At 37.1% G+C, this 26,387-nt stretch overlaps 1 protein-coding gene across 2 annotated transcripts in view; it reads right to left on the bottom strand.

Annotated features, from left to right (window-relative positions):
* Positions 1-26,387, bottom strand: part of FAM227B (family with sequence similarity 227 member B) — a 178,236-nt gene that overhangs the window by 6,577 nt on the left and 145,272 nt on the right. For both annotated transcript variants that reach the window (XM_081109184.1, XM_081109185.1), the window contains one exon: positions 1,046-1,143. In XM_081109184.1, coding sequence (XP_080965310.1) covers positions 1,046-1,143 — 98 coding nt within the window. The remainder of the gene's footprint in view (positions 1-1,045; positions 1,144-26,387) is intronic.

Genomic DNA, 26,387 nt, shown 5'->3' with positions numbered 1-26,387 from the left:
ACAGGACCAATAATGCAATAAGATGTACCTACAATATTTGCTTTCTAGCTTTTAATAGTGTTATCTTGAAAAGGTTGTACAGTCACACATCCATCTGTCCAGATTTCTTCAACTTGTAAGCAAGGTGTAAAAGACCATTTTTAGTGTTTGCTGAAGATCAGACACACAATTTCTGTTATATTTCCATGATTTCTAAATCTAGTGATCTCCTGCCACCAAAAAAGGTGTGATATTGTCATGGATCCCAAATTGACTCCTAGAGATCACCACTTTCTATGCTAAGTACTTACAAACCACACGTTGTAGCACTGTGAAGGGTGGAAGAGATTCTATACACCTGGATTATTAGAGAACAGGAAATATGTATACTGACTTTCAGAAAGTGGCATTTATACAGGCATAGTTTAAAATTTAAAATAATGGCCAGACTTGACTAGATAATTCATATAAATTTTAGCAATAGAGACTTCAACAAATTTAAAATCTAACAAGAGATAAAATTCAGAATTTTAAGCCAATAACCTCATCAAATCTTGCTAAAACATCACAAGGTAGCAAGTCCATAGGATCTCTATTTTGGAGGCACCTTCAGGAAAGTGGAGAAAGAGAGCATTTTAGACTTAACAGTAACAGTGTCTACATGTATGTACTCAGTTATTCCAAGACCCTGGCTTAAGAGGTGGGGACAGGCCAACCATTACTGAAAACTCCTTTGACATTTTCCCTGCAACTTTGACTGATGCTTATTGAGATCACAGTCACGTTTATATGTTAATCCAGAGAGAAGTAGTGACAGAAATGGGAGAAAAAGTAAACACCATGTCTTTTCTCATTACACAGGAAGATTTTTTTTAAGGAAAAACAAAAACAAAATAAGAGTTTTTATATTAGATTAACTTTCCAATAAATCACTTTGATCATTATTTTTTCCTAAGATATATATCAAGAATGAAATATTCAACATGTCTATGTGAAACTGTTCAACTAATTATATTGCTAATTATAGAAGTAAGAACTTAAAAAAAATAATCACTCTATTCCAAACCTTTGCTGATGGTTTTAATATTCTTGATTCTTCCTTGGATGTGGATAATGTATATCCTGATGGGATCTTAAAAATTTTCGTCATATTGAAGTCTATAGCTAAAATAGAAAATAAAATATTTTTTAAAATTCTGGGTTTTTTTTTCTTGACAAAAAGACATGATGCCCCTTCTTTCTCTTAGCAATTCACTCTAAATATGGACAGAGGCAAAGATGGATGGGAGAAGTTTAAGATATTGTTATAGCTTGCCCTAGTCAGAGAAAATGAATATTGCATCTTATTTTCTCATGACTTTCTCTAAGCTACCATTTATTAAGAATACATGGAAAAGATACAGGCTTAGGTCTTTTGCTTCTGAGTCCAGAGCTCTTTTCATGACCCTCTCGTTAAATGCAATAGGAGGCTTGATCCTAGAGTCCACCTTTTCCACATACTGACTACATACCCTTATCTGGCAATTTTTCCTTGCATCCAGCATGAGTGCACATGAGGATATCTAGGGAATCTTGCTATGTCTTAAAAAACAGAACTGTACGATTTAATCAGCTATGTCAGCCAGCCTAAAAGATGGTTATTAAGATATCTTAACACAGAGCAGAGAAAACAGGTGATCTAAGAGGCTTATGCTACATTCTGGCACTCATTATTATCAGTTACCAGGTAGACCAATTAGATTTAGAGGCTGTGATGTTGATGAGAAACCTTTGAGGTGTTGAGGAAAGTCACTGGAATTGATTTTTTACATTATACATGAGAATATTTTAAATATTAGCCTGAAATACTAGACGCAAGTGGGGATTTATCTCTGGCAGAGGTTAAATGATTGGTTAGCAAGGAATCTGCATTTTAAAATTTTGAGTGGAACCAACATTAGATTGAGTTGGAGTAAAAATTGGCAAGAAAATAGTAACCCACATAATTTCTTCTCTTTAAAACCTGCTTAAAAGCATAGAACGTATGAAGAGGAATCTGACAATATCTACCAAAATTACATATTTTCGCTTTGATCTGGTGATTTCCCTCCTGAGAATATTTACTACACAACCTGTTACATAAGTAGGAAAGATCATAGGTACAAGTTTATTGATTTGTGGCATAACTTGAAAATTTGGAGATGATAAACAACCCATGTATTTAGCAATAAAGTTGTGGTTGAATAAACTAAGGCACCTCCATTTGAAGAAATACTATTCAGTTGTAAAAAAAACAATGAGGAAAATCCCGATACTGATGTAGAGACCTGAAAGTCATAGCATTAAGTGAAGCAAGGTGCGGAACACTGTATAGAGCAGTGATGGCGAACCTATGACACATGTGTCAGAGGTGACACGCGAACTCATTTTTTTGTTGATTTTCTTTGTTAAATGGCATTTAAATATATAAAATAAATATCAAAAATATAAGTCTTTGTTTTACTATGGTTGCAAATATCAAAAAATTTCTATATGTGACATGGCACCAGAGTTAAGTTAGGGTTTTTCAAAATGCTGACACGCCGAGCTCAAAAGGTTCACCATCACTGGTATAGAGTGTATTATTTAATTCACTTATATAGTATGCTACCTTAAGTATAAAGTAAAAGAGAGGAAATAAGCATATTTTATATTTGCTCTCATTTGTATAAAGAAATACTGGAAAGATAACAGTTTAAAGCACACACATGTGAACGTAATCTGCACCCTGAAGCAGAGTCGTGTGTGAGTTAAGCATGTAGGCCTTGGAGTCAGACGGAAACAGATTTAAACACAAGCTCTGCCATTTGTAGACGACGTGACCTTGGGCAAATGAATTTCTTTAAGCTTCAGTTTCTTCAATAAAATTGGAAGATGATAATAGTTACCTTATATACTTGTTAACTGCATAAAAATAAGAGCATATATGCAAATCATAGTGCTTGGCACATTGTAAAGGTTACATGTTAATCAATATTATTATTAATATTATTTTTTAAGGAGTATAAATTCAAACTCACTATTACTTCATATATATAAAAGCTTTGTTGAGAAAAAATATTGAAAATATTGAGGACTGATTAAGTTTTATCTATTCCTTTAGAGCAGTGGTTCTCAACCTTCCTAATGCAGCGACCCTTTAATACAGTTCCTCATGTTGTGGTGACCCCCAACCATAAAATTATTTTTGTTGCTACTTCATAACTCTAATTTTGCTACTGTTATGAATCATAATGTAAATATCTGATATGCAGGATGTATTTTCATTGTTACAAATTGAACATAATTAAAGCATAGTGATTAAATCACAAAACAATATGTAATTATATATGTGTTTTCTGATGGTCTTAGGCGACCCCTGTGAAAGGGGTCGTGACCCACAGGTTGAGAACCGCTGCTTTAGAGAAATCTGAGACATATTCTTTAGTTAAGGTAGACCAGCAAAGAGCTATGTATTAGCACTAAATTTTCCTGGTCACCTTTTTTTTTTTTTTTTTTTTTTTTTTTACCATATTGTGCTTTATCTTTATGCCCTTGCTCAACCCTATCTGCATTTACTATGTCAACATAGTCATTACATTATACAGAGCTTTCCTAGGGAGAGTGTGGTAATCAATTAGGCTGTTCAGAAATATTTACCTATTTATCCTTCCAAGGTACATGATAGGACTGAAAACCACTAATGTCTTTGAGATAAGTATGGCCATGTGGTTTGCACTGTGCAATAAAATAATAAAATTTGAATTGAAATAATGTTTTGTTTTTTTGAGATGAAGATGTAAAAGCCAGTACTCAATTAATTGAATTCTCTTTGCCTGAGGCAGTGATTATTGTGAATGAGATGAAATATTCTTTGGCATGGATGTCTGAGTTTCTACACCAATTGAGACTCCAGTCTGCATGCAATGTATACAGTGTGAGTGAAAAGTAAATCTTTATCAGCATAAGCACTAAGATTTTGCTGAAGTTCTTACTACAGCATAATACAGCATATCCTGATTGATACAAGAATTCACAGGAAGAATACTATCTAGTCTTAGTATCTATATCTATATGTATAAAAGCCTAAGTGACCGTTATGACCAGACTACCAGACCATTGGACAACTGGCTGGTAGTTATGGCACACACTGACCACCATGGGGCAGATGCTCAATGCAGGAGCTGTCCCCTCGTGGTCAGTGCGCTCCCACAGCCAACCTCCTGCTGCCGGCTAACCTCCCACTGTCCCTTCCCCCAGTCGGTCCCGATCAGGACTGGGCAAGATGGCCCTGATTGGCCAGGAGGGACCCCACCTATGCACGAATTCATGCATTGGGACTCCAGGAGGTATATAAAAGGCTAACTGTCCATCCGTCTGACTGGTAGCTATGATGAGCACTGGCCACCAGGGGGAAGATGTTCAATGCAGGAGCTGCCATTTCTTAAATGCGCACTGGCCATTTAAGAATAAATGGCACCGCAGACCTGGCGCCAACAAACCAACACTCGGCTTCCCCCAAGTGGGACACAGGCCCCACCCCCACCCTGGAGCGACACCCCACCAAATTGCAGCTGCTGCTGCTGAGACCCTATGGTACAAAATGTGGTCCACAGCCCAGCCCATCCCAGAAACGGTGGCTGTGGGTGCTGGGTAATGACATCACGTAGCAATGCCCGGCTTCCTCTCCCTAGTGATTAGTCTCCTTGGAGTTTCTTCAGCCCAAGAACCCAACTTGCTTTATAGCCAGGTGCAAACATTTTACAATTTAACAAAGTGTTTGTGAAGTGTTTTCATGTGCCCCAGCTCATTTGATCTTCACAAAATCCTGGAGTAGGGAGATCGGAGACTTGGTGGAAACCTATTTTCATTAGCCAGAAAACAGAGATTTAGAAAGTTTAGAAACTTAACCCAACTTAAAAGAAGTAAGAAATGGTGGATCTTGAAAATGACTTCAGGTTTTCTCACTGTGCAAAATTTAGTCAAACACTGCTGCAGTTAAATATTTCACCCTTTGTTCTCACTGCATAATCTACAATAATATTGTGCTTTGTGTTGATATTTACTGCTGTGTTACTGACCATTACCTGAATTTGGGGTGTTTCACTGGGCTGGAAAAAGTTTAGCTAAATCAGAAAGCAGGTCTAATTAAGCAAGTTTATTTTCATATATGAAGCTCTCACTGGCATCAATTGCACACATGTGTTTTGATCTGTCATTGTTGATAATGAATTTGGTTGACACTTTTATTATAGAGAAAGGGCGAATAGCGATATTAAAATATATCTTCTAATTAATTTTCTTTCAATGTGCATGAATCCATGCACTGGGACACTAGTATCCTATCTAATAAAAGAGAAACATGTAAATTGCCCATCCCTCCACTACACTCACCAGCCAATCAGGACTGAGTATGCAAATTAACCCAACAAAGATAGTGGGTTAATTTGCATACACAGGCACTGGGCGGAGAGCAGAGCGGGAGAGCCTGCAGAGAGTGGAGCAACTTGGGGAACTTGGCTCCCCAAGCTGCCAGATGGAGAGCAGAGAGGGAGAGCTGGTGGGTTGGAGGACTTGGCAGAGTGGGAGGCCATGGGACAGAGACAGAGCAGGAAGGGAAAACAAAGAGCGTGGGGAGCACCAGGAATTCTGGGAATAGTAGTTCTGGTGGCAGCCCCAGGACTCGAAGCAGAAGCACCAGGAGCACCAGGAATGCTGGGAATCAGAGTTCTGATGGCAGACAGGTCTCCTAGACCAGTGGTCGGCAAACTGCGGCTCGCAAGCCACATGCGGCTCTTTGGCCCCTTGAGTGTGGCTCTACCACAAAATACCACGTGTGGGTGCGCACGTAGTGTGATTGAAACTTTGTGGCCCATGCGCAGAAGTCGGTATTTTGTGGAAGACCCACACTCAAGTGGCCAAAGAGCCACATGTGTCTCACGAGCCACAGTTTGCCGACCACTGTCCTAGACACTAGAGCAAAGTGAGCCTGGAGCAAGTTACTGCTGTGGTGGAGGATGGAGGGAAAGCAAAGGTGAGAGACATAAGTAAAATCAGAATGTCTAGGAAAAATTAAAGGGAAGATATCCTAAAACTTCCAGGAAATCTCCACCAATGAAGCAAAGAAAAGAAAAAGCCTTTATTATTCTGTGGGTAGCAAACCAAACTGAGTTGGAGTCTCAGACAATTCGCTCATATGATTGCAAAGACAGACAGAAACTCCTGGATTGGAGAGGGCTCCCAGATTGGAGAGGGTGCAGGTCGGGCTGAGGGACCCCCACACCCCCCAGTGCATGAATGTCGTGCACCAGGCCTCCAGTGAAAATAATAAAAGGCTAATATGCAAATTGTCCCCTTGACCAAGAGTTCGACTGGGAATTAGACCAGGGGGTAGGGCCGGCTGGCCAACTGCCTGCAGCCCCTCCCCTCAGCTGACCCCACCCTTGACTGGACCTCCTACCCCAATTGTGGGCAGGGCTGGGCAGCCAACTGTCCATGGCTCCTCCCCCCTGCCAGCTCAGCCTGATCGGCCCTGATCGGGGTGGGCCAGCCGGACCCCATCTATGCACAAATTCATGCACTGGGCCTCTAGTATGAAATAGAGTGCTTCATACGCACAAATGGTTTGTTTTTATTTTATGGCAACTGCTAAATTATGTACATGACATTGTCATTTCCTTTCCTTGGCAGATAGAAAGCTTAGAACCAATCATATTTGTGAGCCAAATCTAGCAAAAGTAAAAGAATTTTCAGTAAGATTTTATGTTGTAAAATCATTTCAGACTTTTCTTTTTCTACCTCATTTTTGCTTAGCCCTCTTTTTCTTATCTGCTTATTTAACATGCTATTTTATGCTCTTGTTCTGAAACATTTATGTAAAGCTACCAAAACTCTTACGGGAAAAAGATGGGCATATACATAACTAAGTATATACATAAATATATTGCCTATTATTTTAAAGAAAGGGTTTAAACATGTGATATGCAATATGAACTGATCTGTGTGCTTTACCTCATTTTTTATTTAACCCTTTCTTGAAATGGCCTAATGTCTAATGCTAACCTGGTGTGTTCACTTCAAAGCACTTCCCTTTGGAAGAGCACAGTATTAGGATTCTGGAATCAAAATTCTGGTTTAATTTTGCCATGGCTATATATGCAATCTCTAGCAATCCAGTTTTCACTTGAGTCTCAAGATCCTCATTTGAAAAAGTGAGGTCTTAAAAAAAGTTAAAATTTATGTTCAAATTGCATGCCTTATTTTAAATTATATGAATTAAGGCATGAGGGAATAGATTAAATTAATCCTCTGATAAGTGGGAAAAACCCACAAATATGACTTTTTCAGCCTAAATCTGCTGTTTTCCACTTACTGATTTATTCATGCATTCCTTCAAGAAACATTTCTTGTGGACTATGTGAAAAACACTACAAGGTTAACAAGAAGTAAAAGATACAGTCCATAGATTCAACAGCCAATTATAATCAAACAGGTTGGTAAACTATCTACAGAAAATACTTGTGAATAATTAATTCCATGTCTATTACAAAGTTAATAGAAAGAAGCAAAGAGCTTGTATTGGAAATAGAACTTTTAGGATGGGACAGAGACTGTTTGTGGGATGAGGCTGTCAAAGAAGGCTCATTTAAAAATGGGTCAGATTTGCCCTGGCCGATGTGGCTGTTTGTTGAGCATGTTCCCATGTACTCAGAGGTGGCCCATTCAATTCCCAGTCAGTGCACATGCCCATGTTGCAGGCTTGATCCCTAGTAGGGGGTGGGTAGGAGGCAGCCAATAGAAACATATTTAAAAAAAACCCAAAAACAACTGATCAGATTTGTGGGAGTTCAAACATGGAAAAAGAATTAGGCCAATGGCATGTACATAGGGTGAGATTGGGTAACGGGCATTTGGGCAGGATCTTGAAAAGACCACCCTGGTTGCAACAAAAGGTTACCTTAGGAAATGTCCTAAGAATATGAAGAAGGAAAAGAGCAAAGGAGTTTATGATGGAGTGGTTATCCTAGTGTAAGCTGATTGTTACTATGTGTCCAGAAATAATGGACTGAACTCAAATCTTTGAGGATGATTGAAATAATTAGTGGCTAATTATGAGTTCATTTAAGTACTACAGTTGCTTAACAAATGATGTGAGTGATGTGGTTTTCCCCTTTAAGTCATAAAGTTGATAATGAGCCTAATTATTTCAAATTATCATAAATTTTGTAAATGAAACAGGAATGGACCATCCCTACCACTGAAAATGATGGAGAAAACAGAAGCCAAGGGATTCATAGTTAGTTACCTATTACCATAGAGGAATAAAGTGAAGTATTGTTAATTAAGAAATTCAAAACCTTGAAATAATGAAATCAAAATGGCAAAGAGTTCACATTTTGGTGAGGTCAGTTCTATGTATGATTTACATTAAATACGTATGTTTCTTTCAAAATGTGGGTGGAGGGGTCAAATTTGGTGGAAGGAAACTAGTAAGAGCTCATTGTGTTTCCTCTCAGTGTAAATGTTGTATGGAGGGTGCTGTGGTTTACCCATATCATTTCCTCTTTGTTTGGAGCCATTGTGCTCTAATGGGAAAAGTGCTGGCAGAAGTCCTAGTGACGCAGTGTCAGTTCCCCGCCCTTTCACCAAAATATTTCCATCAGAGTGTTTACTGTAAGTTAGACTTCTCTACTGAACAAAGAAACTAGCATTTTATTCCATTATTTAAAAAAATAAATTATAGACTCTCAAACCTCTTCCATGGGAGGATTCTCAATATTTACCACTAACAATATGCCTTAAAATAAGCCCATATTCCAAGATCAAATTTTCAGTATTTGGTTCTGCTTTTAATTAAACCAAGCTCTTCTAAATGAATGAGAAATTCATAGTCAAAATGAACGATTAGAATAGAATTGGCTCTTATAAGGCTGGTAATCCCAAATTCTTTGATTGGCCTACCACTAAGCTTCTCCCCAGACTAACTGAATCAAAATTTAATCAAATCAATCATACTAAGAGAAGGAATACCATCAGAAGTTTCTTTTGCAAGACCACAAGACACTAATAAAATTTATGGAAGGTTTGAATTAGTACCTAGGGAAGACCTGTCATTCTTAATGACACTTCCTCAGGGAGAAGGACTGAGTGCTACTAGCCCATGATCCAAGAACCAATTTTATTTTTACAATAATTGGTACCATTATACTACAATGGAGAGTGCATGGGAAAGAACTGAATGGTACATACAACAGTGTTCTTTAAACATCAAAGCACATAAGAAACACCCTGGAATCTCTCATGCAATTTGAGTACCACCAGTGGCTCCTTCAGTGACTGAGCCTAATAGGCAGTCAGCAGGTAGAGGCAGATCTCATGGTGCCTTGGGCCTTTTGCTGACCATCCTCCATGCTTGGTGCTGGTGGAAACTGGCATTGGTGAGCAGCTAGGTCCTTCCCACACATATCCAGGCTCAGCTGAAGCAGCCACAAATTGTGGATGGCTTGGGCGCTCCAAACAGGTTGTACAGGGCCAGTCACCAACAGTGTCTGACATTTACCTGCACTAAAGTTCCTAGTAATGTCCCAGAACAAACCCATCCAATGGCAAGCTTTAGACAACATCAGAGCAAGCTCCAATTAGCTTCACAAGTGGCATATACAAAGGGTGATCTCGGCAGGCCAGAACCTGAGGCAAATCCCATTTTGTGTGGTCAGCACCTGCACAGCAGCACATACACTGTGGTTTGGGTTGATTTTCAAAGTCAACCAACCTGAGGGTTGACTTTATAAACAATTGGGTCAACAGCAATCAAGACTCAATTACCGCCCTGACTTGGCATGAATAGGTGGTTAGAGCATCGGCCAGTGCACCAAATGGTTGCAGGTTCAATTCACAGCCAAGGGCATGTACCTTGGTTGTAGGTTTGATGCCTGGCCCAGTTGGGGTATGTGCAGGAGGCAACTGATCGATGTGTCTCTCTCACATCAATGTCTCTCTCTCTTTCTCCTGCACCCCTTTCCACTCTCTCTAAAAAAAAAAAATAGAAAAATATCCTTGGGTGAGGATTAACAACAACAACAACAAAATTATAACAGGAGGTCTCACACAACCAACACAGGGGACATTCTTGGAGCACCCAGTTCAGGTGATCAAGTAGACTGCACCACTGGGTTCCACAGGACACCTACTATAAAAGGCCACTTTACCAAGACTGGGAGACATATATCTACCTAATACACAGAAACAAAAATACAGAGGCACCAAAAATGAGGAGACAATAAAAATATGCCCCATATGAAAGAGCAGGAGAAATCTCCAGGAAATAAGGAGTAAATGAAATAGAGGCAAGCAATCTACTAGATACAGAGTTCAAAAAAATGCTGAAGGTTATAAACATGCTCAAGGAACTTAGAACTTTAAAAAAGAGATAGCCAGCATAAAATAGAGCATAGAAACCATAAAAAAGAAGCTGTCAAAATGAAGAATGGAATATCTGAAATGAAGATACACAAGAAGGAATAAAGATTAGGTTAGATGAAGCAGAGGACTGAATTAGTGATTTGAAAGATAAGATATCAGAATACACCCAATTAGAGCAGTATAGTCTAGGGACCTATGGAATAACATGAAGTATAACAACATTGGCATCATAGGGGTACCAGAAGGAGAAGAAAGAGAGAAAAGGATTTAGAACCTATTTGAAGAAATAATGGTTAGAAGCTTCCCTAACCTGGTGAAGAAAAAGACACATAAATCAAGGAAGCACAGAGAGTCCCAAACAAGATGAACCCAAATAGGCTCACACCAAGACACATCATAATTAAGAGGGCAAAGGTTAAGGACAAAGAGAATCTTAACTGTAGCAAGAGATAGTTACTCTTATCATACTGTCAGCTGATTTCTCAACAGAAACATTTCAGGACAGAAGGGATTGGCATGAAATATTCAAAGTGATGAAAAGCAAGGACCTGCAACTTTTTACCCAGAAAGGCTATCATATAAAATTCAAGGAGATATAAAGAGCTTCCCAGACAAAACTAAAATTACCACCAAACTAGTATTAAACAATAGTTAAAGGGACTTGTTTAAGAAAAAGAAAGAAAAACAAACACTTACAAATAACAAAATGGTAATAAATATGTACTTATCAATAACCACTTTAATTGTAAATGACTTAAATATTCCAATCAAAAGACAGGGTAGCTGAATGGATAAGAAACCAAGAACAATATATATGCTTTCTACAAGAGATCCACCTAAGAAAGAAAGACACATACAAGCAAAGAATAAAGAAATGAAAAAAGATATTTCATGCAAGTGCAAATGGAAATGAAAATAAAAAGTTTGAGTAGCAGTGCTTATTTAAAATAAAATGGAATTTAAAACAAAGTCTATAATAACAGAAAAAGAAGGGCACTACATAATGAGAAAGGGAGCAATTCAACATCCTATCTAATAAAAGGGTAATATGCAAATTAACCATCACTCTGTCACAAAGATGGCAACACCCATAGCCACAAGATGGCGGCACCCAGTCCCTTCAGCCCTGCCAGAGTACCCCAGTCCTCGGGGGGGGGGGGGGGGCGACCACTGAGAGCGGGAAGTGTGAGCAGCTTGGTGGAATGCTTGCTTTGTCACTGTGGCGATGAGGCAAGCGTTCCACCCCGGCTGCGGAGGGCCTCTGGGCCACAGAGAGCCTCTGGGCAGCGGGCACAGAGTGGCCAGGCCCTGCAGAGAGCAGAGAACCATGGGTAGTGGGCCTAAGCCACCAGGGTTCCCACATTGGAGAGGGCTATCCTGAGAGCTCCCAGATTGGAGAGGGTGCAGGTCTGGCTGAGGGACACCCCCCCACCCCTCGTGCATGAATTTCATGCACCTGGCCTCTAGTAAGGATATAACACTTGTAAACATTTCTGTGCCCAACACAGGAGCACCTAAATACATGAAGCAAATCTTGACCTATCTCAACAAACAAGAAAAATCTCAAATAAACAATCTAACTTTACACTTAAACTAACTTGAAAAAGAACAAGAAATAAAATCCAAATTGAGTAGATAAAAGGAAATATGAAGATCAGAGAAGAAATAAACCAAATAGTGTCTAAAAACAATACAAAGGATCAATGAAACCAAGATCTAACTCTGTGAAAAGATAAACAAGATTGACAAACCTTTAACCAGACTCATAAAAAAATAGAGAGAGGGAGAGAGAGAGAAAGAATCCAAATAAATAAAATCAGGACTAAAACAACAAAAGTAACAACTGACACTAAAGAAATACAAAAGATTGTATGAAAATATTATGAACAACTATATACCAACAAAAAGGACAATCTGGTTAAAATGGACAAATTCCTAGGAACATATAATCTCCTAAAACTAAATCAAGAGGAAACATAAATAAGCCCGTCAGGGAAAGATAAGTATCACATGATCTCACTCATATGTAGAATCTAATGAACAAAATGAACTGATGAACAAAATTGATTCAGAGACTAGAACCATGAACAGACTGATGAATTTCAGAGGGAAGGTGGGCAGTGGCGGGTGGGGAGTGGGGGGAAGGGAGGTTTAGGAGGGAGAGCTTAACCGGAGAATTTATATGCATATACGCATAGCCCATGGATACTGACAATAGTGTGCGGAAGGCTTGGGAGGGGCTGGTGCAGGGAAGAGAGGGTCAATGGGAGGAAAAAACAACAACAACAAAAAAAAAACAAAGGGGACATCTGTAATACTTTCAACAATAAAGATTAAAAAAACAATACTGACACTTGAAACAAATAAACAAACAAAAAATAAGAAGAAATACAAAGTCTGAAAAGACTGATTACAATTTGTGAAATTGAAGCAGTAATCAATAAACTTCCCCCAAAACAAAAGTCCAAACTAACACCTGTCTTCAAATTATCCCAAAAAGTTCAAGAGAAGGGAAGACTTCCAAGCTCATTTTATGATGTCAGCATTATCCTAATTTCAAAACCAGATAAGGACACTACAAAGAAAGAAAATTACAGGCTAATATCCCTGATGAACATAGCTGCTAAAATCCTCAACAAAATATTAATAAATTGGATTCAACAATACATTTAAAAACCATATATCATGACCAAGTAGGATTCATGCAAAGTTGGTCCAATATTTGCAAAGCAATTAATGTGCTACTCCACATTAAAAAATCATATTCATATCAATAGATGTAGATAAAGCTTTTGATAAAACACTGCACCCATTCATGATAAAAACTTTTGGCAAAATGGGAATAGAAGGAACATATTTCAACATAATATAGGGCATATATGACAAATGCACAGTTAACATCATAATCAATGGGAAAAAACTAAAAGCATTTTTCTTAAGATCAGGAATAAGACAGATTTGTCTGCTTTCACCACTGTTACTCGACATAGCACTAGAAATCCTAGCTACAGCAATCAGACAAGAAAAAGAAATAAAAGGCAACAAAATTGGAAAGGAAGAAGTAAAACAGCTATTATTTGCAGATGACATTATACTGTATATGGAAAACCCTAAAGAGTTCAGCCAAATCTACTAGAACTGATAAGTAAATTCAGTGAAGTAGTAGGATACAAAATGGCATATTTCACAAAACCAGAACAAATAATTCAAAAATTTATCTGGAACTACAGGAGAACATAAATAGCCACAGAAATCTTTATGAAACAAGAACAAAGTTGGAGGAATCATAACACCTGATATCAAAATATACCACAAAGTCATAGTGAAAATAGCATGATCCTGGCATGAAAATAGACATACAGATCAATGCAACAGAATAGAGAGCCCAGAAATAAACTCATGCCTTTATGGTCAATTAATATTTGACAGAGGTGGCAAGAACATACAATGCAGTAAATACAGTGTATTCAATAAATGGTGTTGGGAAAATTGGACAGATACAAGCAAAAAACCTGAAACTAGACCAACTTCTTACACCATACACAGAAATAAATTCAAACTGGATTAAAGACTTAAATGTAAGACTTGAAACCATGAAAGTCCTAGAAGAAAACATAGGCAGTAAAATCTCAGACACTTCTCATAGCAATATTTTTTTTCCGATGTAACTCCTTGGTCAAGGGAAACAAAAGAAAAAATAAACAAATAGGACTACATTAATCTAAAAAGTTTGTTGTTGTTGTTGTTGTTTTTTTTTTGCACAGCAAAGAAAACCATCAACAAAATGAAAAGACAACCTACTGAATGGGAGAACATATTTGCCAATGATAAATCTGATAAGGGGTTAATATCTCAAATTTATAAAGAACTTATACAACTCAGCACCAAAAACAAACAATGCAATTAAAAAATGGGCAAAAGACCTTAAAAGACATTTCTCCAAAGAGGACATACAGATGGCCAATAGACATATGAAAAGATGCTCAATGTCACTAATCATCAATGAGATGTCACCTCACACCTGTCAGAATGGCTATCATCAATAAATCAACAAACAAGTGTTGATGGGGATGTGGAGAAAAGGGAACCTTAGTGCATTGTTGGTGGGAATGCATGCTGATGCAGTCACTGTGGAAAATTGTATGAGTTTCTTCAAAAATTAAAAATGGAATTGCCTTATAACTCTGAATCAATTTCTGGGAATCTATCCAAAGAAACGTAAAACATCAATTTGAAAGAATATCTGCACCCTTATTATTAATTGCAGCATTATTTACAATTTCTGTCAAACCTAATTGCACATTAAACTCTACAAATAGAAGTCTGGGGAAGTTTAATTGTGAAAATTATTTTTTAAATTCTATTTAAAAATAATTTATATTTAAAATAATTGTTTCTTTCTATTATTTTGGTTTGCTTCTTTGGGGCCTTCAATGTTGGAGAGTTTCTTTGCCTGTGTTAACTATCATTTAAAACTTTTTCTTGATATCCATTTTACTCATATTCCCCCTTCAAAAAATTTTACTATCTTTTAATTAGTGTCTTATTCATTGTTGGGCTCCTTCCAATGTTACCTTCATGATGTTACCTTCTGTTGATGGCTTTCTCACATCTTTTCAATCTCTACACTAAGCTTTTGCCTTTATGCTTGTGCTTTTCATTCATAAAAGTGTATCATTAAGTTTTACAATGTGTGGCAAATTTCTAGTTTTAATTTTCTTCTACTCCATGATATCAATTTTCTGGAGAATGTTCTTCATCTGCCACTTGTTTTCCCTGTTCCTTCCCTCCTCCCTCATTTTTTTTCTCATTTTGGGAAGTCCTTTGACCTGTTTTGTGATATTGAATTTTGATTATCTCCTAATTTCACCATTGGAAGTGGAATTTCAAAGGAATTTGTGCTGTTTATTTTCCTTGTTTTTGGATACTTTCCATGAAGGGAAGGGAAATGCTGACTTGATGCTGCCATCTTCAAACTAGAAGTCATTCAGCATGTTCTCCAAATTTTTGTCTTGAAAAGTTTGAAACTTAAGATATACAAAACTATCACAATAGAGTATCTCTACGACTTTTATTTAGATCCACCGGTTTTCAACCTTTTGCCACATTTGCTTTCTCTGCATTTCTTTTGTTAAATCGTTTTGAAAATAAGTTTTAGACTCTGCTAGCATTAAAAAATGAAGCAAATGAAAGACATTTCAATATCTATGATCATTACTATTTATGTCTATACATAGTTTATGCTCTTCAGACACAGACTCTGTCCCAAGGATTCCAGTGCAAGCAGGTTATTGGGAGTTGCAAGGAACCTGGCTGGGAGAGGGAAGAAAAGGTAGTCAATGAAAGATGCACTATAATCCTAGAGAAACTCTGGGGAAAAAGTGTAAAACACATGCATCAGAATTATCCCAGCCAAGGAGAGGGGTGGGGGAGTTCTGGCATTTATTAACTCTCTCTCTTCAGTCATTGGTGAAGCAATTTCCCCCAAGAGGTATTAATTCTAGTCCTCCATGTGTGGGCAAAACAAGTTCTGGCAACCCTTCAACCAAGACACAGTTGATGGCTGATGGAAGGCAGGCTGATATGTAGGGAACACCAATAATTTTTTTAACAGCAAATTTAATACATTTGAACAAGAAATTAGAAATAAAACTGTTTAGAACAATGTACTTATAAAATTATTAAAATAAAAAGACATGTAACAGGCAAAGAAAATCTTGGTAGGAGCAATTATTAGATTGAGATTAGCTATCATCTTTAGTTCTATAGGTGATATCATATAATTTTTTTCACTTATTATATTGACTAAAACCTGAAGTAATAAAGTTGAATGAAGCAGTGACTCTCTTTTTAGTGTACCACATTAAATCTGATGTTCTGCAGGTGTGTTGTGTTGCCTTATATCAAATAAATGAAGTTTTCCTATAAGTCTCAACAAACTAAATTTATTTCATTTTTTATTAAGAATGAATATTAAATCATGTTAAATATTATATTTTTTGGTACCTAGTAAGATGATCAGATTGTATCATTTAATTTTAGATCTTTTTTTTACAAACAGCATATTGCTAAATTTTAATTTTTGTATGTGTATATTTAATTTTAACCATTATTAGGGTTTGTTTTTTTAATATGAAAAGTTAACATTCTTATTTCTTACCAGAGGCCCGGTGCACAGATTTGTGCTCATTGAAAAGAAATTAATTAGAAGGTGGCTGGCGGGGCAGGACTGGGTGAGATGGGCTGGACACACCCAGGAGTCAACCTCCCTCCATCCCTCTCTGGCTGGCTGCACCTGGGGCAGCGCCAGGGCTCAAAGGGTGTCTGCAGAGTGAGAGGGGTCCCTCTGGCAGGTGGGGTCCCTAAGCCTGGCCTGCAAGGATTGGGCTGAAACCAGCTCTCCAACATTCCCTGAGGGCTCCCAGGGTGGGAGAGGGCACCCTGCAAAGTTCCTGTAGCTTGGTAGCTCCTGCGTTGAGCATCTGTCCCCTCATGATCATTGCTCAGTCATAGCTACTGGCTGGTTGGCTGGTTGCTTAGGCTTTCATATATATATAGATGATGACTAATCTGTTTGAAATTATTTTTTCCATCACAACTTTTTGATCTTTTCTATTTTCCTTTTAAAAAAAATCCTCACCCAAGGATATGTCTTTATTGATTTTTAGAGAGAGAGGTAGAGAGAGACATTAATGTGAGAAAGAATCATCAATTGCTTGCCTTCTGTATGTGCTCCAACCAGGAATTGAACACACAAACTAGATATACACCCTGACTGGGAATCAAATCACAATTTTTTTATTTTATTTTTTAAATATTTTTATTGATCTCAGAGAGGAAGGGAGAGGGAGAGAGAGATAGAACCATCAATGATGAGAGAGAATCATCAATTGGCTTCCTCCTGCATGGCCCCCACTGGGGATTGAGCCCGCAACCCGGGCATGTGCCCTTGACCAGAATCGAACCCAGGACCCTTCAGTCCGCAGGCTGATGCTCTATTCACTGAGCCAAAGCAGCTAGTGCTAAATCACAACCTTTTGGTGTATGGACAACGCTCCACCTCACTGAATCACCCGGCTAGTAAAAAGTCATCTATTTTACTTTCTAATTAGATTGCTTTCTAATTACTCTTTTTTTCATCTACTTTGGAAATTATGAATTCCATTTCTATTCTTCTAGGGGTTAATCTAAAACATTTAGCTAATTTTTATCAACATCTAGAATATATTAATATATCTATTCCCCCCCCCCCCCAAATAAAGTAATAATCTCAACAAACTTTTCTTTATCTTCCTAAACTTCTCCTTCCCAACACCTTCAATGTTGTAATAATTTGGGATTTTAATTCAAGATTGTTTTAAAATTTTTTAAGATTGAGATTTAACTATATATTTAACCAGTTTTTTTGGTCTCCATTGTTCACTACCATTAGCACTATTTTTTTTCCATATGTGTGTATCTGTGCATGTAATTATTTATTTATGAGGCATAATTTACATAATCTACTTTTTTATTCTTTTTGGTGCACAGTTCTATGAATACTGACAAAAGCATATGGTGGTATAACCAACCCACAATCAATATATAGAACAACTTTATTACCCAAATAATCCTTTTGTGCCATTTGTAGTTAGCACTTGCCCCAGGCCCCAGTAACCACAGATTTGTTTACTGTACCTATAGTTTTGTCTTTTCTATGTATATAGCCTTTTGGGTATGGCTTCTTTCACTTAGCATAATGATTAGAGATTCATACATATGTTCTACATATCAGTAATTGGGTCTTGTTTTCGTTGAGTAGTATTTCATCATTGATTTTTTTTCTATCCTATATTTCCTCTTAGAAAATTTTTGTTTTGCTGCCATAATTCTTTTTTCAAAGGGTCTGCAGGGGTGGGCAAACTTTTTGACTCGAGGGCCACAATGGGTTCTTAAACTGGACCGGAGGGCCGGAACAAAAGCATGGATGGAGTGTTTGTGTGAACTAATATAAATTCAAAGTAAACATCATTACATAAAAGGGTGCGGCCTTTTTTTTTAATAGTTTTATTCATTTCAAACAGGCCGGATCCGGCCCGTGGGCCGTAGTTTGCCCACTGCTGGTCTATTGCCAATTGACCTTTGAAGTTCTTGTTTGTGTGAAGATACTTTTATTTAAACTTGTGAGTGAATGATAGTTTGACTGGTACATATTTTGGGTTAATGCAATTTTGCTCAGACCTTTGTAGGTATTTCGGCGTTTTCTTCTAGTACCAAGTGCTCCCTAATGAGATTTCTGATGACAGTCTCATTCTAGTCCCTTTATAAGCAAGTTGTAAAACTCTAATTTTTAAACTTTCAGAATTTTCTTTTAATTGTTTGAGTTTACTAGTAGAGGTTTCACCAAGATGTGGGTCTTTACTCGTTCTACTTGGCCCTTGGTGGGTCATTTCAATCTTAAGGCTTGGATTTTTATTCAACTTGTTAAGTGCTCTTTGCTCTCTCTCTTTCCCTCATATTCTCTTCTGGAACTCCTTTTGCAATGAAGAATGAACTATGTGAATTAATCTTCTATAGCATTTAACATTTTTCTATATTCTGTCTCTGTATTTTTGTTCCACTTTTGAGTGCTGTGATATTCCAAATCATTAATTTGTCCTTTAGCCATGTTCAGTCTATTACCTAACCATTCTGCTAAGTTATTTACTCAGGCAACATATTTTTTATTTCTAAGAACTATCTGAATTACTTTTTTTTGCACCATTTCCTGTGATTGTGGTTTTTTACAATGCAACATAATTTCAAATAGGCTCCCTGGGGTAGCTCTCATTTTTTAAAAAAATGGGGGTGGGTTATTATCATGGCATTTAGCATCACAAATCAGAGTCTGACTCATAGTAGGTATTCAATGGTATTTGTTGAATGAGTATAAAAATTCTAGTTAGACTTTGAAATAAATGTTTTGCATTTGCTGGATTATCTTTTCCTCATGGGTCAATTTTCTGGTGCCTTCACCTTGATCCTGCTTATGTTTTCTCCAAATGTTTGTCATTTTCGGTTCATATATATGAATTCAGGATTAGTATTACTATTATAGGTAACTGAAATGAATTTCTTCTGGAGCTGGGGAGGTGTTTTTTTCTCAGCAAGTTTCTCTCAGAATTGGAGGGCTTTCTGGTATATTTTCTGCATGTGAACCAGCTCTATCAACCTGCATACTTCACTCTAAGGCGCTGCATACTGAGAAGTGAGGGAGGTTAGGGACACCCTCATTATGAAAATATATCCATTATTGAAGACAATAGTGATTAAGAGCTCAGGCTCCATATTAATGGTTCCAATTTATTATAAACTTTATTACACCTTGGAAAAGTTACTTAAGCTCTTTTATGCCTTCTTTCTTCATCTAGAAAGTGAGGATAAAAGAATAGTTATCTGTTAATTACTTGCTAGCTCTTACTAAGTTTTTCATGAAATGATATATATTACATACATATAAAATTTAGAATAGTTTAAATTGTCATTATAATTTTCCTCTTGGACAGGACCATTGCCCCTGTAATTTTTCTGCAGGATCTGCTGGGGAGGTCTGAAATTATCTCAAGTTTTTTTCTACGTCTCCTTCTGTTCTGGCAAATCATTCCTAAAACTAGTTTCATCATTTGCAAAATGAGGATACAATAGTACCAACTTAATTAGAATGTCATAATTTTACAAAACACTTAGAAAATTGCCTAGCATGTACTGCTATGTAAGTATTTGATAAATTAGTCTCTTTCTGTTTCTTACTATATTCATCTATGCCTTTTCTGTTTATGAGGCTCATCCAGGCTCTAAACATTACTTTGCTCTTGGTTTCTTTTAACCTTCCCTGCCCGTAGGAGGTTCCCACTCGGTCTCACCTACAGTGCTGCCACTATAATTAGCTAATCATCTTCCTCTTTGAAAGTTCAATTCAGAGCCTTTAAATCACCCTATTTATTTTTGGCATCCAGTCTCCAGCCATTTATCCTTCTTCAAAGAAAATACACTAGAGTATGCATTATTGAGCCCCTACTCTGAGGCACTTACCAGCAGGAGTTCTCTTATTTTATTCTTACAACAATCTAAAAGGTAGATAGGTATCATTAATTTCTTTTTTTTTTTTTACATATGACAGACTCAAAGATGGGAAGTAACCTGCCTACACACAATTATTAAGGATAACAGTAATTCAAATCCAGGTTTGTCTGACTGCAAATATACCATCTGAATGCTGAAAACTCTTCCCAGGCCCATTGTTCCATATTATATCTAAACACTATATCCTCTCCTACAGTACACAGCTTTTGTAAGGAGTTGTCAGGAATCTCTTAATATGTATTTGCTGCTTTTTAGTGGCTACAATTTTTTTTTGTCTTTGTTTTTCAGTACATAGGTTTTGCTAGCTTCTTAAAGTCCTAACACTTTGCAGATGTCATTTCACGTGTGACTCTGAAAAATGAATTGCTAATGAGAATAGTGAATCATTTTCTACTTTTAGTTTCCAAGATTTCTCTCTCTGAAACATAGGTTTGCAAATATCAATTTCCTTTAACTGATTACTCAGACATAAACTTAATCTAAAAAAAAAGCCTGCCAAGTTAGACTACACGAGTAGCTCTTTTAAAATCCTATATAATAAAAGTCTAAAATGCTAAGTGTCTGGTTGGTCATTCAACCAATGAATGTGTAATATGCTAATGATATGCTAAGGCTGCTCAACCGCTCACTATCATGTGCACTGACCACCAGGGGGCAGATGCTCCGACCGGTAGGTTAGCTTGTTGCTGGGGTCAGTGGATTGGGACTGAATGAGATAGGCTGGACATGCCCCGGAGCCCTCCCACAGTCCCTCCCCGGCTGGCCAACCTCCCACGTCCCTCTCTGGCCCCGATTGTGCATCGGTGGGGTTCCTCAGCCTGGACTGTGTCCTCTTGCAATCCAGGCCCCCTCAGGGGATGTTGGAGAGCTGGTTTCAGCCCGATCCCACAGGCCAGGCCAAGGGGCCCCACTGGTGCACAAATTCATGCAGCAGGCCTCTAGTTATTGAATAAGCCCTTGCTGGTTTGGCTCAGTGGATAGAGCCTCAGCCTGCACACTGAGGGCCCCAGGGTTGACTCTAGACAAGGGCACATGCCTGGGTTGCAAGCTTGATCCCCAGTGGGGGGTGTGCAGGAGGCAGCTGATCAATGATTCTCTCTCATCATTGATGTTTCTATCTCCCTCTCCCTCTCATTTTCGCTCTGAAATCAATAAAAATATATTTTTTTAAAAATTATTGAATAAAAGTTTAAAATTATTAGAGGTTGCATCATTATGGGTTATTGAGAATTGTTTGTCTTCTATAATATGAAGTTATTCTCAGAGGAATACTTATTAGAATAGAAACCAGATGTGTTTTTTAAGACTAGACTGAAAAAAAGATAAACAAGTATAAAATTAATATAAATATGACCTAAGGCAGTTTCTAGAAACTTGAAGCATGGGCATGACAGAAAAAGCATGTGTGCATGTGCATATGTGTGTGAATGTATGTGGTGGGAGGGGGTTAAAAACAAAGTAGAGGAGAAAAGGGGATGCAGGATCAACAGAATAAGATAAGAACATTTTCAGAATTCAAGACCAAACAAATCCAGTTCCTAAATATTTGTAAGTATTTGGTGTCACCACGGAATTAGCATAATTTAATTTTACCTGTAAACCAAGAAAGTAAGGAACAGGGGCAAGATGGTTTCTCAGTACTTATTAGATGGGCAACATTGTTAAAAGAAAAAAAAAATCCCCTTTTAAATGTAAAATATGACATGTTCTGGGTGTGGTAAAATAATCCAGAAATTTTTTATTTTTCATCTCTTTTCTTCCACATAATTTGAGGGACAAAAAGAACAATAATGCATTTAGTGATGTTTTTGAGTTTCCTTCTTGGTTTTATATTTGATTATATTAGAAATGAAAGTATATTTCCTACCACAATATATCAACATCCTGAGTGGAATCAAATGGAATGGAAGGCATAAAGAAGGCACTCAAGGGGAGGGAGGAGTACATCATAAATAAATTCAATTACCATTTTGAAATTAGTATTTAATCACTCTTTTAGTTACTAAGAACTAGAATTACTCTCTTTACTTTTATTTATCCAAGGCAAAAATAATAAAATGAATTTTTTTAATAAACTTGCCTGTTTTAAAAAATGGTAAAACTTCATTTATTTGAAGTCCCTTTTTGCCATTGACATTGAGTTTGGATTGAAATTTATCTTTTGCTTTACAGATATTTTCAAGATAGTACAATTAATAGAATAAATCAGTTGTCATGAGAGATTTAAAAACAGTTAAGAGAGAAAACAATTTTCAAACATCTTTCAGTACTTTCACATCCACATTTGCAGAGTAGCTGATAAGCTAGTTCCATATTTTTCTTATTGATTCAATTAAGCCAGAGACAGTTTGATTTATTACACATATAGCACGACATTAATAAACAGTATTTCTTTTAAAATGGACTATAATTTAGAATTTTTACTAATTCAGCAACTTTCTAAACTGGCGATACAATACTTCTATCTTCCAAGCCACTTAGGCTAGGAAATAAAAACTCTACTCATGTGCAGCCAAATCATTCTATTAGAAAGAAATCAGTCTTGTTTTATTGTTCTCTTGGCCACCATCAAAGACCGATACGATTGTCTTTTTTCCTTCCAAATTAACCAATTTTTCTTGGCATTAGATAAACAAAATTTTAGTTTTTGACATATTCTTTTTGTTGTATGATCTACTATGGTATTTTATGCTGATAGGAATGACTCTACTACATCATTCCTCTATTAGTGTATTTCCCTAAGGAAATATAAAATATAGAAATGACTTTCTTTTAGGTAAAATAACCAGAGAGCATACTAAGTATTGATTTCTTTGTAAAAGTGCTTATATTGTTATTTAAGAGACTTTTCAGTGTCACAAGAGTTCACTGTAAAGTATTCATTCACCTATATTTTGACAACTTTGCAACCCATTTATGGCTAAAGGATCGCGGAAGATATTGGAGCCAGGGGTTTCTATATTAGAAAAAGAAGGCTAGAGTGTTATTCAGGGACTGTTACTGAGCAGAAAAATAATATGATTATAGTTGTGCTTTAGGAAGATTAACCTGATAGCAGCACATAAAATGGACTGGAGTTTAAAGAGAGGAGCTGCAGATGAGGAGATGGATTAGGAATACAGTTGACATGAGAGATAACAGTTGACTTAGAATGTAAAGGGAAAACTTATAGGAAGAAACAAGTGTGGGAAAAGTTGTGGTGGTAGAAGTGATGATTTTTGAAATCAATTAGAGAATTAAGGAAGATTCACTATGACTGAATTAAAATTAAACATCACTGAGGAAAAATATGAGTAATATTTTAGTTTGAAGAAAAGCCTATGGAGAAGTGTGACTGCCTTTTCTCTTACCTATGAATGATTTTGTTAGCCAATGGTTTTACAGAAATCTATATTTTACTGGACCTGGCTTTTTGTGGGTGTATCTTTATACTAAAGATGTAGGACCCCATAACTTTCTTCTCCATCTTTACTATCATAACTATCCTTATTCTGCTTCCTCTCACTTTTGAAAAGTTTATCTGGTGCTGAAAAGTCATGGTTGTAAAGCTAATGAATTAAAAATTAAACCAATTTTGTTATTAACACATTGACACCCATGAAACATTAAAAAAATTTGTTGTGCTAGTTTTATCCCTCATTTGCTGCTTTGCTATGTAGACAATGAATGTGGAACCAAAGAATGACAATTTAAAGCATAGAATATAATAACCTTAATTACACAGGGTCTCTGTTGTTTTTCATAATATTCTCCTAGGGTAGAACCAAACTCTCTCCACTCCCATTAGAACACTTTTCAACTGTTATAGAGTGCTACTAGGCTGTCAAAACCAGTTACTCACGTGTAGCACTTAATCGAAGAGACTGATTCTTTGCTAAAGTTAAGCATTAATTTAAAGGAAATCAAGGCAATAAAGAATGAATTGTACAAAACTACACTATATAGTAATTTCCAAATTGAAAAAATACTCTGATGACATCTTGCTGCAGGTCTAAAGTTGCTCAGTAATTCACTAAGTTAATAATATAATTTGAAGAACTTTAATTTTAGATTAGCATTTCAGAGAACTTTTTATAAATATAAAATTAAATGAAAGAAAATTTTAGAGACTCAGAGACACAAAGAGTCAATCACATTTGTAAACTGAGATATTTATATAGTTGAGTCACTGGCACACCACAATTTTGAGCGTGTGACTCAGACTTCGTATCTTATATACAGTTAGTTTTAAAATGTTAGGGCATCACGCCAACGGTAAGCACAAAGTTTATATAACTGAGGATTTACGGGGCCCGCAGGCTTGCTCAATTCCTTTTGGAATTTTACTTCAGAGTTTAAACTACTGTCTTTGACCAGGTCTATCAGATTTGGAGTAGACCCGCCTGTACTCCAACTTCCTATTCCACTTAGAATAAACCCAAACTCCTGTTGCCATGACCTTCAAAATTCTTGAAGATCTGGTCCCTGCCTATTTCTTCAGCTGCCTTTATCTCTCACTGTTCTCCCCATTGCTCATGTACTTCATTCACATTGGTCTTCTTTCAGTTCTTGGAACACACCAAGCCATTCCTTATTTAAAGTAGGTGCCTCTACCCATTTATCTTTCTATCTCCTATCTCCTTGAACACCTTCTTTGAATGCTAATATCTCCCCTACCCCAACTCCCTACTCACATCACAGATCTATGCGTTGTTAGGAATGCATACTCTGTAAGGATAGACATCACTTCCAGAATATTCACCATTGTACTTCCAAAAGTTGAGGATGACATATGGCACCAAGTAGTTATTTGATAAATATTTGTTTAGTGGATGAATCAAGGAAGTAAGTACTATTGGTTGTATGAAATGATCCAAAGTTGAGGCTAAATTCATGGAAAGGAATTGACAGAAGGGATGAAGATAAATTTGTAGTGTGAAGACAACTGTGGGATTGTAGTGGAAATAAACCTTGGATCACGCTCTCAAATATATAAGAAATTACATATAAATTTATGTTTATACTAGTAAATCAACCTAGCTTCAACTTTGGGAATTTCACCCCCCTTCCCCACCCCCAATTGTGGAAAACTTAACCTCAATTATTCTTGGGTTTCCTTGTCCTACTTCAAGATGGGCCAGGGTTCAAGGGTTTGATTTAGGGCCAAGGCAAGGGCCTCTGGTTGTTGAGCCATTTGTCCACTTTGGTTACTTCTGGGTGTGTTCTCTGACTCTGCTCACGCATTTCCTCCAGATCTGGGCTCCCTGCTGCTTCCCTATTTCTTTTGAAACGTGGGAAAGCTTTATGAGGGTTGTTTATGGGCCCATCCTTTTTGAGACATGAGGCATTTCTTACTCTCTCAAGCGTTTCTGCTTCTGCTGTGTGCTGCAGCGTAACCAGAAACATCGGAGCTTGACTCCCCAAGTAGACTTTTTTCTCTAAGTTTCATGGTCTATGGGCTCTACCTTCCCTGAGCTGCCTATCAAATGCACTTTTATACTTCCCTTCTTTTCAGAGGACTCAGCAAAACCCTTTGAAACAGATTTAGGCTTTACATAAACTAAGTCAAGGAGGAGATATGGCTTTTTTTCTCCCCCATTTTTCCTTTCCAAACACAAAGTTTGGCTATCTTTTTGAAAATATGAAGAACAGAATGAATAGGATAAATGAGCACAATTTAATATTTCCTAAGCCTAGTCTGCTAATAGGAATTAAATAAGTTTGTGCCACAGTAGAGTCGAGAAGTGCAATTCTGCTCATGTCACTCTTAACACACTACAGTGGCTTCCTACTGCTGTTAGGACACAAATCAAACTCCTTGACCTAGTCCATCACACACTGCCTGCCTCTCTGGCCTCATTATGCACCACAGTCCCTCTCATTCTCTCTGCTAAAGCCACACCGGTGCT

The sequence above is a fragment of the Myotis nattereri genome, assembly GCF_964212035.1.
Source record: "Myotis nattereri genome assembly, chromosome: 1".
Classification (NCBI taxonomy): Eukaryota; Metazoa; Chordata; class Mammalia; order Chiroptera; family Vespertilionidae; genus Myotis; species Myotis nattereri.
Note: the sequence above shows the minus strand (reverse complement) of the source record. Positions and strands in the feature narration are given on the sequence as shown.